The 16,287-nt window shown below is 54.9% G+C and overlaps 1 protein-coding gene across 6 annotated transcripts; it reads left to right on the top strand.

The window, feature by feature from the left end:
• Positions 1 to 2,990: 2,990 nt before the first annotated feature.
• YJU2B (YJU2 splicing factor homolog B) lies at positions 2,991 to 15,090 on the top strand. Of its 6 annotated transcripts, none has more exons than XM_080796359.1 (10): positions 2,991 to 3,036; positions 5,385 to 5,588; positions 6,823 to 6,876; positions 8,100 to 8,182; positions 9,503 to 9,558; positions 10,928 to 10,988; positions 11,775 to 11,917; positions 12,000 to 12,172; positions 14,138 to 14,276; positions 14,410 to 15,090. In XM_080796359.1, exons 2-10 carry the CDS (start codon positions 5,586 to 5,588, stop codon positions 14,874 to 14,876), a joined length of 1,179 nt encoding a protein of 392 aa, XP_080652485.1. In that variant the 5' UTR covers positions 2,991 to 3,036; positions 5,385 to 5,585; the 3' UTR covers positions 14,877 to 15,090. The 6 variants fall into 6 exon arrangements, with proteins under 6 accessions (XP_080652485.1, XP_080652481.1, XP_080652484.1 ...); XM_080796360.1 differs by having other exon boundaries at positions 3,018 to 3,036; positions 5,544 to 5,588; XM_080796355.1 differs by having other exon boundaries at positions 14,138 to 15,090.
• Positions 15,091 to 16,287: the final 1,197 nt, after the last annotated feature.

The raw sequence follows: 16,287 nt of genomic DNA, 5'->3' as shown, positions 1-16,287 counted from the left end.
ATCCGCTTTCAGCTCAGGTTGTGATCCTGGGATCTTGGGATCCAGACCCACGTCAGGCTCTCTGCTCAGTAGGGAGTCTCCTTCTCCTTCTGCCCCTTCCCCTGCTTGTGCTCTCTCTCTCTCTCTCTCTCTCTCAAAGAAATAAATACAAATTTTTAAAAAAATTTTTAAATTTACATAATGCAGAAGTCAGGGGGGAGCCTATTTGCTAAGCCAATTCACCACACACAGAATCTAGAAGAAGGACCAGGCATCATGCTAAGTGCCTTCCCAACATTATCCCGTGAAACCTCTCCAACAAATTAAGGGTCATTATTTCCATCTTTGGCTAATGAAATTGAGCCATACAGTAGTTAATGACTTGCCCCAGGTCCCCAAACTAAGAGGCCCTTGACTTTAGAAATAGGACCCGTGTGTGTGCCAATAGCAGGGACATGGGCTTCAGCTTTATGTCAAGAACTTCCTGACGCATAGATCCTGCCTCCTCCTTAATCATTCTGCCCCTGTGCCCAAAAGCTGCACCATGATTCTGGAATGCCCTTCCCAGCCCACAGCATTCTCTTTTCTTACTCAAAATGTTTTACAAATACATTTATGGCATTCATTGCATTCATTCCCATGAGCAGAGCCAAGATATTCCACTTTATTCCACTTTATGCTTGAGCAAACAGAGTTGAGGTCCCCAGAGTTAGAATTCAGCTCCCTTCCTGCCACTTTCCCAGACTGGCTGATTACCCTCCCCTTCCCTTGGCCCTACAGGACATCCCTTGGCCCAAGTTTGACATCTTTATAGAACAGTCTCTTCGTATCTCAGGCTGATGTTTGGGTTTCATCACCTGCCTTGTGTGTGTGATAAAAGAGGTCCCACTTGTCCCTTGACAGCCAAAGATTCTCATATCTCCCCTCCTCTAAATGGTACAAGGTGGAATTTTATGGCTTTTCCATCACTATTTCTTCATTCAGGTTCAGGCCAAGGATTCAAGGAAAATGCAGATGTGGGGGATGCCTAGGTGGTTCAGTCAGTTAAGCATCTGCCTTTGGTTCAGATCATGATCCCAGGGTCCTGGGATCGAGACCCATGTTGGGTTCCTTGCTCAGCAGGGACCCTGCTTCTCCCTCTTCCTCCTGCTCCCCCTGCTTGCGCACTCTCTTTCTGATGAATAAATAAAATAAAATCTTTTTTAAAAATCCAGATGTGGTAGGCAAGATTTCTGGGATTGAACGCAGCTCTGCAGCTCCATCTTGTCCATCAGGATCTGTGAACATTACTCTGACCCATTGCCCCTTCTCTGATTCATTCCTTTTCATCCAGCTCAGGAGTCACCCTTCCCAGGGGTCTCGTCTCACGCCTGTCCACTCCCAAACACTCCACTCTTGTTAAAGATTCTTCCGAGTTCCCATGGCCCTGAGGTTTAGGGCATACAACCCAAAGCAGCATAGCTCAGAGGTTAAAGGAACAAAGTGTAGCATCAGCAGATAGAGATCAAATCCTCCACCCCTTGGGGCACCTGGGTGGCTCAGTGGGTTAATCCTCTGCCTTCCGCTCAGGTCCCGAGCTCAGGGTCCTGGGATCAAGCCCTGCATCAAGCTCTCTGCTCAGCGGGGAGCCTGCTTCCCCCTCTCTCTGCCTGCCTCTCTGCCTACTTGTAATCTCTCTGTGTGTGTGTGTGTGTGTGTGTGTGTGGTCAAATAAGTAAATAAAATCTTCTAAAAAGAAAATCCTCCACCCCTCACTATCTGTGTGGCTTTGGGCTAGTTACCTATCTGTTCTGGGCCTGTCCCCTCATCTGTAAAATATGAAAGATAGAGTATCCATTTTCTAGAGTGGCATTACCCGAGATGATACCTGTAAGTGAGTGGTGAGTGTGATGAAAGATGCCTGGAGCGTTATGAGCACTTAATAGGCTGCACCATGATCACATAAGAGCTGGCTTGTGTGGGTTTTACAACAGGGCCTAGCAGGGAACAATATAGTAGCAGTGGTAGTAGTGTTGTCAACATTTCTCACACTGCCTTGATAAATTGCCATTTAAAGTGTCTGCCTCATCAGAGGAAAGAGTGTGTCGTTGGCTCTCTGAATCTCATACACTAGGCACCTAGTAAACGGCTGCTGAATGACCAAATGAAGAAACAGGTACTGTTGGGCCCTACTGGGCATGAAAATAAACTCAAAAGCCACTCCTCTGTGCAGAAGGCGCCTCCAGGATGGTCTGAAGACTCCAAGGCAAGGGCCAACCCACTTCCTCTGCAAAGCGCCAGAAAGTAAATTTTTGAGGCTGTGTGGGTCACACGCTCTCTATTGCAACTATTCAACTCTCCTCTTGTAATAGGAAAGCAGCCATGGACAATTGGGTAAATGAATGGGCAGGGCTGTCTTCCAGTAGTATTTTATTTACGGGCACTAAAATGTGAACTTTGTAGTATTTTCACAAACCACAAAAGGTAATTCTTTTGATTTTTTTTTCCCCCACAACCATTTAAAAGTGGAAAAATAAGGGCATCTGGGTGGCTCAGTCAGTTAAGCGTGGAGGACTACTGATTTCAGCTTAGGTACCGATCTCAGGGTGGTGAAATCCAGCACCGCTTGGGGCTCTGTGCGCAGCACAGAGTCTGCTTGTCCCTCTCCCTTCCCCCGACTTGTATTCCCTCTCTCCCAATATAAAATGGAAAAATAATTCTTGGATCTCTAGCCGTCCAAGAGCAGGGAGCAGGTTTGATTTGGCCCGCGGGCCGCAAGCGAACCAACGTCCAGCGACCGCTTGCCTAGCTCGACTGCGCTCCCGGGAAACCGAGCCTAGCATTGGGCCAGGCAGAGTGGGCGGGGCCTGAGAAGCATCGTGACGCCCCACAGTTGGAAAGGGAAAGCCCGGATTGGTCCACTCCTTTTGGCATTCAGCCAGTCAAATCAGAGCGGCTGTGCTGCTTAGCCCCGCCTGGCGCCAGCGTCCGCGTTACGCGGAGAGTGCGCCACGCCCCCTTGCGCGCCCGGCACTCACTTCCGGGCACTGGCACTGCGTGACGTCAGGAGGAGGGCAGGTAAGTACGCGCGGCGGAGGGACGGTCGGGCCCGGCGAAGGCCCGGGGTCTGGTCGTTGCTTCCCGCGACCTCGGAGCCGTCCGATGGGGGACGAGCGCCCTGGGGGCCGTGGGGTTCTGCGGTTGTGGGCCCATCTCTGGAGCCTCATGTCCGCGGCCCATGTCCCAGCCGCGACCCCCTACTGAAATCCCCGGGGCCCCGGCCGCGACCTCAGTCCCAACTCCGGGCCGTATTATGCCTGAAGGGCCCTTAGGTTTTCCTATCTGGAATATGGGACCAGTGAGCCCCTACCTCACTGGGTTATGGTGAAGATTTTGATGCTTGTAAAACGGTTTGGCATGAGAAATAATCGAAGGTACCAACATTTAACTCCGCATCAGGCGCTGGACTAAGTACTTCAACTCACTGAGTTTTGACAGCAACCTTATCAGGTTGACTCTTTTGTAAGCCCTCTTTTTAGATGAGAGAACTGAGGCTCAGAGAGGAATGCTTTGCCAAAAGTCAAAATGCTAGCAAGCAGAGTCCGGATCCGAGCCCAAGCACTGTGCCCTAAGCCAGTGGGGTTTATGATTACTACTGACAGCAAGGACTAGAAATTTCTATACATTCATCCTGTAGCCCCACCTGTGCCAGTCACTGGGGTGGTAAAACCCCTGTAAGAGCCCCAGCTCCTAAAAATGGGGTACCCTGCAAACACTTCCCAGTGTCTTACTTCATCGAACCCCAGAAAGTCCTGTCACCATCATAGACTCTTTACAAATGAGGAAGTATAAGTTCAGAGACCCTCAGATACTGGCTGAAGTCACCCAGTTAGGAAGGAGTGGAGCTGGGATGCAGGCCCAGGGAACTGTGCCCCAAAGCCTGAGTGGGCACTTTTCTGTTTGGTTGACAAAAACATTTTTAGGTTGGAAATGACCTTGAGAAAATCTGGTCCAGGGACACACTTTACAGATGGAGGATCTGAGGTGAAGAGATGTTCAGGGTCATGGGGGAACAGTTTACATCTGGAGCTTTGCACCCCAGCTTCGCCTCTGAGCCTGGACAAGTTACTTAAGCCCCCATGTCCTCATTCGTCAACTGCAGATAATAGTGACATAATACAGACAAAACAAGGCAGGGATGTCAGACTTGATAGAGCGCCTGGCATGCAGTAACTGGTAGAGGGTTCACAGCTAAGTGGCAGAAACAATTAGATACTTCCTGACTCTAGCACAGGGAGCCAAATAACTACACCCACAGGCCAAAACCAGGCCACAGCCTGATTTTGTACAGCCTGACAGCTAAGCATGGTTTTGACTTCATAAGTAGTTGGGAAAAATCAAAAGGAAGTATAATATTTTGTGACAGGTGACAACCATGTGAAATTCAAAATTCAGTGTTCATAAATAGAGTTTTGATGAAATGCAGCCAACACCCATTTACATATTGTCTACAGCCGCTTTCCAGCTATGACGGCAGAGTTGAGTCATTGGGACAGAGGCATTTGGGTCCGCAGAGCCAGAAATATTTACTGTCTGGTCCTTGATAGAGAAAATTTGCCAATCTGCATTCTAGAATACGCTTCAGTCCCTCGTAGCATCTCTCTTTGGTGTCAAGTAGAACTTTGTTTTATTTTACCTAAAAGTCTCTCCTGCAAATATACAGGAGGAGGGTGGTCACCCACCCCCAGTGCAAGGAACCTTCCATCTGTCATGTGTCACCTGCACTAATTCTTAGGAAACTTCAATCAACTGTGAGTGGTTCGCGCTGTCAGCGTTTAGCAGGGGCTAGGCACTGTCCCAGGTGCTGGAGATACACACAGTGCAACCTGGCAGAGGAGACAGACTGTATAGACAGGGCCATGTGATAGGAACCCCAGGGAAGAAGTGACTTTAGATCAGGTAGTCAGATGAGGCCTCCAGCAGAGATGATGTTTGAGCTGAGATCTGTGACAGAGAACAGACAGCCTGTGGAAAAGCATTCAAGCCAGTTGGCCTGCACCTGCTGAGCCTTCAAAGGCAGCCAGGGAGCCAGTGTGACTGCAACAGAGGGAGGGAGAGGGGTAAGAGGCATGCTTGGAGAGCCAGGCAGGGGCCCCAAAGGGTATGGGAAGGGTTTGGACTTGATTCTCAAACCGATGGTGATCACTAGAGGGGTTTAAGCAGAAGAACAATATTTCAGATTTAGATTTTAAGATCTCTTTCTGGTCCCTGTGGGCAAAACAGACTGTGGCAGTCAAGGGCAGAGCCAGGAGACCAGGGAGGAGGCAGCTGCAGTTCGGGTAAGCCACGATGGGGGCTGCAGAAGGTGTCAGGTGTGAAATAATATGTTAGGTAGAGAGTGAAGAGGACGCTGTCTTTCTAAACAGACAAACACCGCTCTTTGGAGGATCATCTAAGCCGCTACTGCCACACACAGCCCACGGCATCTTTGGCAGGAAGACGTGGCCCCTCCACCAGGCTCCCTGGGAGGACAGCACTGGGCAGGGGGTTGACTCTGCACAACCCGTGTCTCCTCGTCTTTTCAGATCAGCCGTGCTGAGGGTGAGGACCCGTAGGCAGTTGCCAAGATGGTGAGTGGACAGCCTTGTGCTTGTTGGGTTTCACTTCTGGACTTTGTCAGGCCCCCAAAGTAGCTCTTTCTCTCCCCCTCCCCAAGCCATAAGGTGGTATTTCCAAACTCCGGATCGTGATCTTTTTTGTACAGTGGTTCTCAAACTTTGCCATGCACTAAAATCACCCAGGAAGCTTTTTTGTCTTTTCTTTTGTTTTTTGGTTTTTGTTTTTTTAAGGAGGTGAAATTCATGAACTGTTGTAGAGTGTACGATTTAGTGGCATTTAGTATTTTCATTATCTAGTTCCAGAGCATTTCCATCTCCCCCAAAAAGGAAATCCTGTCCCCATGAGCAGTCACTCCCCAGACCCCCTCCCCCAGCCCCTGGCAGCCACCAGCCCACTTCCTGTCTACATGGACTTGTCTGTTTGGGACAATCCATGTAAGTGGAATCATACAATATGCGGCCTTTCATGTGTGGCTTCTTTCACTGAACATAGTGTTTTTGAGTTCCTCCACATCGTAGCAGGAATCAGAAGTTCATTCTGTGTTACCGCTGAGTAACGTTCCCCTGTCTGGGTCAGCCATATTCTGTGTATCCGTTCATCCACCGATGAACGTTTGACTTGTTTCCACCATTTGGCTGTTGTGATTAGTGCTGCCGTGAGCATGTGTGCACAAGGATTTGTCCAAACACCTGCTTTGCAGGATGCCTTTTTAAAAGCCCCCTGTCAGGGCGTCACACCTCAAAGCAGCCCCTGTCAGGAGAACTTTTGGGGCTGGGGGCCAGGCATCAGTATTTTAGAAACTCCTCACGGGGATATAATGTTCAGCCCAGTTTGAGACCCACTCCTTTGGTGGGTGAGGAGGTCAGTTTATGGGGCGGCTGCCAGCATTGAAAAAGCAAGACCGTCGCAGCGGGGGTAAGCGTTCTTTCACAAAACCTGCCCTGGGCTTCACTGTGTTACGTGCGTGTGCACAGTGGCAGTGTTAAATGCGTCTGGCTGTCAATCATGGTCCCCAAAACACTGAGCACCCTTGCTTTAGGAGAGTCTGATTCTTGTGGAATTTTCCACGGTGACAGCAGTGGTTCACTAGTCCCCAAGTCACAGTCTCCGTGGAGACCCTCAGAGCCCAGGGCTTCTCTAGGATGTCCCTCGGTCTCCCTCATCCGGGCCCCGCCTCTTGAGGCTGCGCGACAAGGTCTCCTCCAGATCACCCTCTCTGAGTCCCATCTCTCTTCTGCTTCCCAGGGTGAAAGGAAAGGTGTAAACAAGTACTACCCTCCGGATTTCAATCCTGAAAAGGTAAGGGCGGGTTCCCTTCCCCTTGTCCACACGAGCAAAGAGACTCCATAGAGCAGGGGGCACATGGCACGTCATCCACTCCTGGAGTCAGAGCCACGGCTGCAGAGTGTGGGTGGCCTCTGAGGGCTCGCTGCCGTGCACGTGTCACCTGGGGCTCAGGGCAGCTTTCGTTCCCAGTGGTAAATGTGGCTGTGTGCCGTCAGTGACCTTTTATGCTGGGCCCACCCAGCTTGGTGTGTTTCCCGCGAAGGTCGGGAGGTCTGACGCTCTTTGTCAGACCCCGTTGCTCTCCCAGCTCCAGCTCCTCTGGCTTCCTCTTCGCTCCCTCAGCTGTTCCCTCTGCTTGGAATCTCTTCTGTCCACAGGCTCCCTCCCTTCCTTCAGGTCTCTCCCCACAGAGGGCCTCCCTGACCACCATCTCGTTTTCTGTGCATCACCTAGTACTTTATTTCTCTTTGTAGCCCTTATAGCTCCCTGATGCGCTATCCATTCATTTGGATATTGTCTGTCTCCCCCTTCTAGAACGTCTGCCTGAGGGCAGAGATGTTCATCCGTCTCGTTCACAACTGTGCTCCCACATTGCCGGCACTCTGTAAGGGCCTGGGAACGAATTGTCCCAGCTACGTGATCCCAGGCATGTATGTGACCTCACTGTGCCAGTTTCCCTATATGTCAAAAGGAGGAAATAAAAAAATAGCCCAACGTCACAGGATCCTTGAGGGGTTAAAACAAGATGACGTGGGACACCTGGCTGGCTCAGTTAGTAGAGCTGTGACTCTTGATCTCAGAGTTGTGAGTTTGAGCCCCATATTGGGCGTAGAGATGACTTAAAAATAAAATCTTAAGTAACCTTTTTAAAAACAAACAAAAAACCCAAGATGAGGCACGTGAAGTGGCGAGTAGGCACTGACCAGTGCTGTCCCCTCACCTCATCGTCCCCGCAGCACCAGAAACCAGTACAGTCACTGCCCCGGTCGATAGTTGGGGGAAACAGGTTCACAGGCAAAAGGCAACCTCACTCCCCAGGGTTACGCACATCTTTCATCTCCTAAACGGAAGAGCAAAGATTCAGTCTCCTGTATTCCTGATCCAGCCCTGCTTGCTTCCCCAAGCCCCACGGTTTGCCCTTCGTACCTGCTGCAGGACATGAGCAGGCGGCCTCTCTCGGGCCTGGGAGAGCCCACATGGCTGTGCTAACCCGCCCCCTTGTCCTCTCCGCACAGCATGGCTCCCTCAACCGATACCACAACAGCCACCCGCTCCGGGAGCGGGCTCGGAAGCTGTCACAAGGCATCCTCATCATCAGGTAAGACCCCGGCCCCACCTGGGGACCCCTGCGCTTTGTACCGCCCGGCATCAGGCTCTAGGAGAATTCGGCGCCCTTGATTTTGCCCCGTGTCACGGGGTCTCAATTCCAGGAAGCAGGAAGTCGCCCTGTCAGTCCGCTGTAGCCACATCAAAGCCACAGCATGTATCATATGTTGCTGGTGGTTCTGCAGCTCACCTGGCTGCCTCTGCTGGCCTTGGCTGACGCGGGCTGGGCTCTCTCACCTGTTCGGGGGTCACCTGCCTGCGGACTGGCTGGGCCAGCACGACTAGGCTCTGCCCCACATGTGTCTCCTCCTCCAGTCGGCTGGCCTGAGCTGGTTCACATGGCATCGCCCAGGTTCCAGAAGGGAGCGAGCACAGGGATACAAGGACTCTTGAGGCCAAGCCCCAGAGCGGGCACGTTGTCCCTTCTGTCTCATCAATTGCCCAGAGCCAGTCATGTTGCGGGGGTGGGGACCGTTCATCCCACCTCTTGACAGGAAGCATTGCGGAGTCACATCGCAAAGGGTACGGGTAGGGGGAGGATAAATAATCCCAGCCATGGCCGCATCGAGCCAGGACAGTGGCCCTTCTCTCAGGGCTCTCCTTTGGTCTGTGGCCCACGCCCCGGTGGGTCAGCGGCGACAGGAAACAGAAGCCAGCCTGTGTTGCCTTAGAAGGACGAGCCCTTCTCTGCGTCATGGACACTGACCTCAGTCTCCGTGGTGCACCTTGGGCCTGAGCAGAGGATCCAGCGACAGTCATGAGAGGCAGGAATGTGAACAGAAAAAGAATCAAGATCCAAGTGCCAGCACGGCCTTGGGAGGCACCAAGCTGAAGGTCACCTCGAAACACCCCTCCCCGCACCTCCAGCCCCAGAGCCCGCCCCACTCGGCCGCCTCGGGCTTCTTGACTTCGCCTCGTCATTCATCACTTCGTGGTATTTTGAAACACGAGTTCTGTCACTCCTGCACATGGACGGCCAGATCGTGTGTCGCAGACAGAATCACAGGAAAATCCAGGGACCATACAGCGACTCTGCTCAACTCTGGTTGGGCCACTGCCCCCCCGACCAGTTGGGTTCACTCATGGGGCAAGGCGGGAAGATAGGGCCGCAGCGGCGGGGACTCTCCCGGACGGGCTGAGCCAGCGGGAGAGCAGAATCATGGGACCGGCCTGCCTCGAGGGATGCCCTCCGCTCTCTGTCCTCCTCATGCACGTGCCCTCTGCCTCGCGGCTGTGGCGGGAGGCACAGGCACGCACACTCAGGCAGGGCCCAAGCGGACGGACGCTGATCAGCCGTTTTCTACTCACATAGGTTTGAGATGCCCTATAACATCTGGTGTGACGGCTGCAAGAACCACATCGGCATGGGTGAGCTTCGCCTGCCCTCCCACTCCTCACCCCACCCCCAACCATCCTACCCTGCAGGCGGCGAGCCCCTTCCCTGCCTGGCCCGTGAGAGCCCGTCCACAGCGGGGGCCCCGATCAGGAATACGGAGAGGAGAGAGGCATCCCAGTGACCAGCGGGTTGTGGGCGCCTCACTGCAGAGCAGTGAGGAGGCCTGGCTCTGCCACTTCCTAGCTGGGGGACCCTCAGCGGGTGACTTAGTCTCTGTGGGCCTCAGTTTACCCAGCCATAAATTCAGGTGGTATGGGCGCCCCATGTATGTGGCATACAAAGTATATAGCACACAGCACGCGTGAGGGCTCATGAACTCAAAGTGCCACTGCCCTAGCTCTTACCTTTAAGGTCTGGACCTCGTCCATGCCACAGATGGACGGGCAGACAGACTGGCACGGCTCCATTGTCCCAGGGGCGGCTCCGAGACCACGGGGTGGTGACTTGACCCGCCTGGCTTCCGTTCCCAGCTCTGTGACACGGGGACCCTCAGCTCCTCACACAGTGCCTGGCCCAGGGCAGCAGCTTACTTTGTAAGCAAGCGTGGTGGTGGCTCTTGGCATGAGGGTCCAGCCCCTCTCACAGGGGCCACAGAAAAGCAGAAGGAGGGGCTGGGTCACCCCACTGCTGGGGAGGATGAGTGACACCCCCCCCTTGCCAGTAGGTCCCCCTGATCAGACCCAGCCCAGGGGCATCTGCAGTGAAGGCCACCAGGTGCTCAGGGGACAGAAAAAGGATGTAGCCTGATGCCAGAGGCAGGTCACCCTCAGGGCCATGAACCGAAGCCGCTGCCAGGAAGGGAGGACTCAGGCCACACCACCCACCAGCCTAAGCTCTGTTTTTGTAGTTGAAGCTGTTTTCACCGCATGCGCAAGGTTAAACAGATCGGGAGTATATATCATCTAAAAATGAAAAAACAAAAAAACACAGACATTAATAATAAAAGCCAATGCTTCTTGAGCACTTGCCACGTCCCAGACCCTGTGCTAAGTGATCCGTGTGTGCTGTTAGCTCCTGGGGTTCTCACAACAGTACTGTGCCGTGGGCATTCTAGTCTTCCCTGTTGAACAGATGGGGAAACTGAGGCCCAGAGGGCCAAAGTCGCCCGCCTAAGGTTGCCTGGCTGGAATGCGGTGGAGTCGGGATTTGAACCCGGGCCCTCCTGCTACCACCCACCCTCCTCTGCGGCTTGAACACCTGTCGTGGAGCCTGGACAGGGCTCTTTCCCACCTTGAATGTTAAGGTCCTCCAGAGGTGTGTCTGGAGGAGTTCCACCCCTTTCTGCCCCGCCCCCACCCAGGGAAAAGATGCTGAGCCTTCGTTCTCTCCCTCTCCTCCCAGGGGTTCGCTACAACGCCGAAAAGAAGAAGGTTGGCAATTACTACACAACCCCGATCTACAGGTACAGGCAGCCCGGCGGGCGTCTCCGAGGGACGCATCAGATAGCTGCAGGGCGAGGGGGCTCCAGAGGAATCTTGAGTCAGAGGGCGGCCATTCCGTGGTGGCCATTCCCTGCAGTCCTTTCCTGGGAACTGCCCCGGTCTGTCAGTCAGGGCACATCCCTCTGTCTAGAACCCTCCACGGTCCCACCTTCCTCAGAGCAAAAGCCTGAGCCCTCCCCATGGCCCACAAGGCCTTGTGCGCTCTGCCCGATCCCCTCCCTACCCTCATCTCGTCCCACTCTCCCCCTTGAGGTCCCTCACACACCCCAGGAAGGTCCCCACCTCGATGCCTTCAGCCTGGAACGCTCTTCCCCAGTCATCTACAAGGCTCCCTCCTCTTGGGTTTCTGCCCCAACAGTGCCTCTCAGGCCTTTTCCAGAGCAGCGCTCACCACCGGACACTGGTTGCTCATGCATTTACTGCCTCTGTGGCCTCTGCTGGAAGGTCAGTCCCTCCAAGAGCAGGCTGGTGTCCCTCACTGCTGTGTCCCCAGCAGCTGCCACTTAGCGTGCCACAGAGCAGTCTAAGTCGGGAGGGTTTGTTGGATACATGAGTGAACAAATGAGCAGACGCCAGACAGCCCGTCAGTCTGTCTGACCCGCGGCTCTAAACCCCAGATGCAGAGCTTGGTGGGTAGGTGCTCAGTGAACACCTGTCACGTGACACGTGACAGAAGGAAGCAGGCAGGGGTGACGGGTGACCTGGGGCCGCTGCAGTGTCCTGACTTCCACCCTCTGCCCACCCAGGTTCCGGATGAAATGCCACCTCTGCGTCAACTACATCGAGATGCAGACAGACCCCGCCAACTGCGACTACGTGATTGTGAGCGGCGCCCAGCGCAAGGAGGAGCGCTGGGACATGGCGGACAACGAGCAGGTGCTGACGACAGGTGAGCGCAGGGGGCGGGCCCCAAGGCCAGCCCGGAGCCTGAGCAGGAGCCTCAAGGCCCTGCTGCCTTCTGGCCGCTGCAGAGCACGAGAAGAAGCAGAAGCTGGAGACAGACGCCATGTTCCGCCTGGAGCACGGCGAGGCTGACCGGAGCACACTCAAGAAAGCCCTCCCCACCCTGAGCCACATCCAGGAGGCCCAGAGCGCCTGGAAGGATGACTTTGCACTCAACAGCATGCTGCGGAAGAGATTCCGGGTGAGCGGGGGCGGGGGGACCCGGAGGGCCGGGCGGGGGGCACTGATACTGGAAGGGGGAGAACGCAGGGGCAGCCTTCGCCCCACTACATCTTAGCTACAGGTGGGTCATTTAGCCCTCTGAGCCTCAGTTTCCCCATCTGACCACTTCCCCACCTCCGGGCACCCATGAGGAGCCCCGGCATGCCAGGCGCTCACCTACGGCTCAGCTCATAACACATATTTCATGGGTCCACTCAGCTATCCCCACACAAAGTCTGTAGATCGTCAACCCACCCCCGCATAATTGCCAGAGTCCTCTCCTCAGTGTCTGGTGGTTAAAAAAAAAAAATTTTTTTAAGGGAAAGTCACCTCAATGAATGTAATCATGCATATTTCAATACACGAATGCTTGGCCAAGACCCCAGTCCTGGCGTGGCGAGTCGCTGAGGGTGCAGGGGCAAACGACCAGGACACAGTCCTGCCTCCAGGACACCCCAGGGCCCTGCTGTCAGTGACCACAGTGACTTCTGAAGTTGTACAAAAGATACTGGGTGGAGCCCCATCACAGGGAGTCGGGGCCCAGGGTCCGATGGTACCATGAATGGGTTTTTCACCCTCTCGGGCATCCAGCAGGGCACTGGAGAATCCTGCAGGATGCGACAACCTTCCGTCTTCCCTCCCTCTATGGGCTGCCTTGTGCCCCCCAGGCAGGCAGGATCTCCCCCAGTAACCTCCGTGGGGCTCCAGCTGTCACCATCCTCCAGCTCTTGTTCCTTCCTGCTTCCTTTCCTTATCATTCTGTGGTCATTATTAGGAGTAAAACTGCTAGCTTTCTTACTAATTATTTGTTACTGAAAACATGTGCTTCCCGCCGAGCCTGTGACCTGAGCTATGTGTCCCCTGCCTTTCGGGGCGTCTCCCCATGAGGTGTCTAAGGACCCTCACATAACACCCCAAAAAGCCCCCGTCTGTCCCCGAGCCACCCACCCACATCTTCCCCTTCTCAGCAATAGAGGGAGGCATCCCTGTCCTTCCGGGGACTCAGGCCCTGAAACCTGGAGTCGACCTTGACTCCCCCTCACCTCTGTCTCCTGTTGGCAAATTTTTCAGGGTCTGACCACTCCCACAGCCCCATCATCTCCAGCGTGGACCAGCACAGTCTCTCTGACCCAATCTCTAGGCTCCTGACCACCCCCCCCCACCCTCACCAACACACACACAGTGTTTGTTCCCCCCATGGCCACCAGGAGGCACCTGTGAATACTCCTCTCTCTGCTTAGAACTCTCCAAGGCTCCCACTTAAAATAGAAGCCAAAGTCCTCCCCATAGCCCATAGCCTGAATGATCTCATCTCCTCTCCCCACTATCCCACCATCCCCTCACTCACTTTGTTCCAACCCCACTGGCCTCCTCACTGTTCCTCCAAGCTCACTTCTGCTTCTGGGCCTTAGCACAGGCTGTTCCCTCTACCTTGGAACACTTTTCCACCAGATATGCACATGACTCCTTCATTCACATGTGTTTTCTCAGATGTGACCTTCTCGGGGAGACCTTGCCTGACCCTTCCCTCCCTCCTGCACCACATTTACAGTTGCACCCCTCGCTCCCTACCCCCTTCCCAGTGTTCTTATCCTCCCCACCTTGTGTCTGTCACCCACTAGAATGTCAGCCCCCTGAGGGCAACGGTTTGTGTCTGCTCACTGCTGCACTCACTAGAGAGTGCCTAGAACAAGGCCTGGTACAAGCTGGCCGTTCTGTAAATTTTCATGGAATGAATGAGGAGAGGACTGAACAGTACGTGTGTTAATGACGCTCACGGCTCGCGCTTGTTGGGTGACTTCTGTGTCCCGGGCCCTGTGGGAGGCCCTTTCCTCAAACGAGCTTGAAGCGGAGGAAGCTGAGTAGAGGGACACAGCCCACGTCAGCGGGCGAGGAAGAGGCAGGTCTTTGACACCTTTCCCCCACCCTGTCCCCCACCACACAGGAAAAGAAAAAAGCCATGCAGGAGGAGGAAGAGAGGGACCAGGCGCTGCAGGCTAAGGCGAGCCTGGCCATCCCACTGGTGCCCGAGACAGAGGACGACCGCAGGCTGGCCGCCCTGCTCAAGTTCCACACCCTGGACTGTGCGTGGGGAGCCAGCGGGCCTGGGGGACTGGGCGGGCAGAGATGGGGGTCCTCAGCCACGAGTGGGCTGTGGCAGGCCAGGGCAGAGGGCAGCTTCGGACCTCCTTCCCTCTCTTCCCTCCCAACCCCCAGCCTACGAGGACAAGCAGAAACTCAAGCGGACAGAGATCATCAGCCGCTCCTGGTTCCCCTCCACCCCAGGACCCGCCACCAGCAGCAGCAAAGCCGGCAGTGTCCTGAAGAAGCTGGCCCAGAACCGCAGATCAGCACCCGCCTGCTCCCCCATCACTGTTGGGGACCTGGGCATCGTGCGGCGGCGGTCCCGGGAGGTCTCAGAGAGCCCCCAGCACACAACGGAGACCCCCAAGTCTGGGGAGCCATGGGTGCCAGAGGGGAACACCCAGGATGGGCCCACATCCCCCCGAGACTGCTCTCCGGAGACGGCCGAGACCCCCAAGAGCAGGGGGCCTCGGGAGCAGGAGGGGAAGTGTCAGGACAGGCCCCAGTCCCTACCAGGCTCCTCTCAGGAGGACACACCACACCTGTGCACCCTCAGTTCCTCTCTTGTGGCTGATTACTCCGACTCAGAGAGCGAGTGAGCGGTTCTGGGGACCAGACCCGCTCCAGAGGCTACGACTCGCCCAGGAGGCCCGTGGGACTGCAGCCCTGCTTGTCTACCAGCCCCCGGAGCGCTCCGATACTGCCCCTCCCCAGACCTCACCTTCCCGCAGCGGTGGAGTTATTTATTTGGTCCTGGAGAGGGTGTTTGTGCCTTGTGGGACGACATCCCAACATTAAAGACCTGCTTCTTTGTCCCTGCCTCAGGTTCCTAGCCGGGCCCACGGGCTGTCCACCACCCCCAGCCAACTGAACTTCGGGGCCTCTCACCAGCCAGTGTGATGCTGCCGCCACAACTGTGGCCTCAGCCATGACCCCCACCTGGCATGACTCAAGGTGGTGGCTCCAGCTGGTCTGCAGTCAGGGCAGACTTCCCAGAGGAGGCGGCACAGGCTGTGTGAAGGGTGGAAAGGGTGGAAACGAGGCTGTGGGAACCACACAGGGAAGGCCAGGGCTGGGAACACAGGCGCAGCCTGAAGCAGCTGGGCCTGGAGTATGCAGATGTGGGGTTTCTGTTATCCCCAGCCTGTGGGGATGCCTTGGAAGGTCATGAAAGACCTCCCCCACTTCCCTACCATGATGCGTCTTTTTTTTTTTTCTTTTTTAAGATTTTATTTGTTTATTTGAGAGAGAAATTGAGAGAGAGCATGAGATGGAAGGTCAGGGGAGTAGCAGACTCCCCGTGGAGCTGGGAGCCCGATGTGGGACTCGATCCCAGGACTCCCGGATCATGACCTGAGCCAAAGGCAGTCGCTCAACCAGCTGAGCCACCCGGGTGCCCCATAATGCATCTTTTGAAGGTATCTGGTAAACTGAGCAGGAAACGGCTCGGAAACAGCAGGCCATCCTCCCAGCCTGCCACCTCCTCCTAAAACGTGGAAAAGGAAGATCATTTAACAAATATTGATGGGCTATTTGCAGTGTGCTGGCCACTAACCTAGGCCCTGGGGATACAGTGGGATACCAGACACACTGACCTCTCGGCGCTGAGGTTCTGGCCAGATTCTTATTGGCCTTGTCCCTCAGGGGAGATGGTGGCCCCAGTGGCTGTCCCCAGCCCACCAGCCTTTGCTCCCTGCTAGGATGGGAGGTTTCAGGGCAACGGTAAGACCCCTTAGTCCTTGGAATCCCCCAATTCGGGCCTTTCTCTACTTGAGACCACGTTCAGCACTCGCTCTGGCCGAAGTCAGGCGCCTAAGGGTGACTTGGGGGATCATGCTATGATTCTGGCTGGCTAAACACAGGGCCCCAAATCCAGGACTTGTCCCATAAAGGGTGCCATCTGTGGTTTTCAGAACGCGACTAACTCCCCGGACTCCACCGGGAAGATAGGGAGGGATTAGTCACGTGGACGGAGGGTCCTGTGGATTTGCTGTGCGCATGCGCCTCCTT

This window comes from Martes martes (genome assembly GCF_963455335.1).
Source record: "Martes martes genome assembly, chromosome: 1".
Lineage (NCBI taxonomy): Eukaryota > Metazoa > Chordata > Mammalia > Carnivora > Mustelidae > Martes > Martes martes.
Note: the sequence above shows the minus strand (reverse complement) of the source record. Positions and strands in the feature narration are given on the sequence as shown.

Excerpts from the sequence above, each read along its gene's own strand:
- YJU2B (XM_080796355.1), top strand. Across the intron at positions 8,183-9,502 it reads CAAGGCATCCTCATCATCAG|GTTTGAGATGCCCTATAACA; the intron begins GTAAGACCCCGG and ends CTACTCACATAG. Across the intron at positions 11,918-11,999 it reads CGAGCAGGTGCTGACGACAG|AGCACGAGAAGAAGCAGAAG; the intron begins GTGAGCGCAGGG and ends TGGCCGCTGCAG.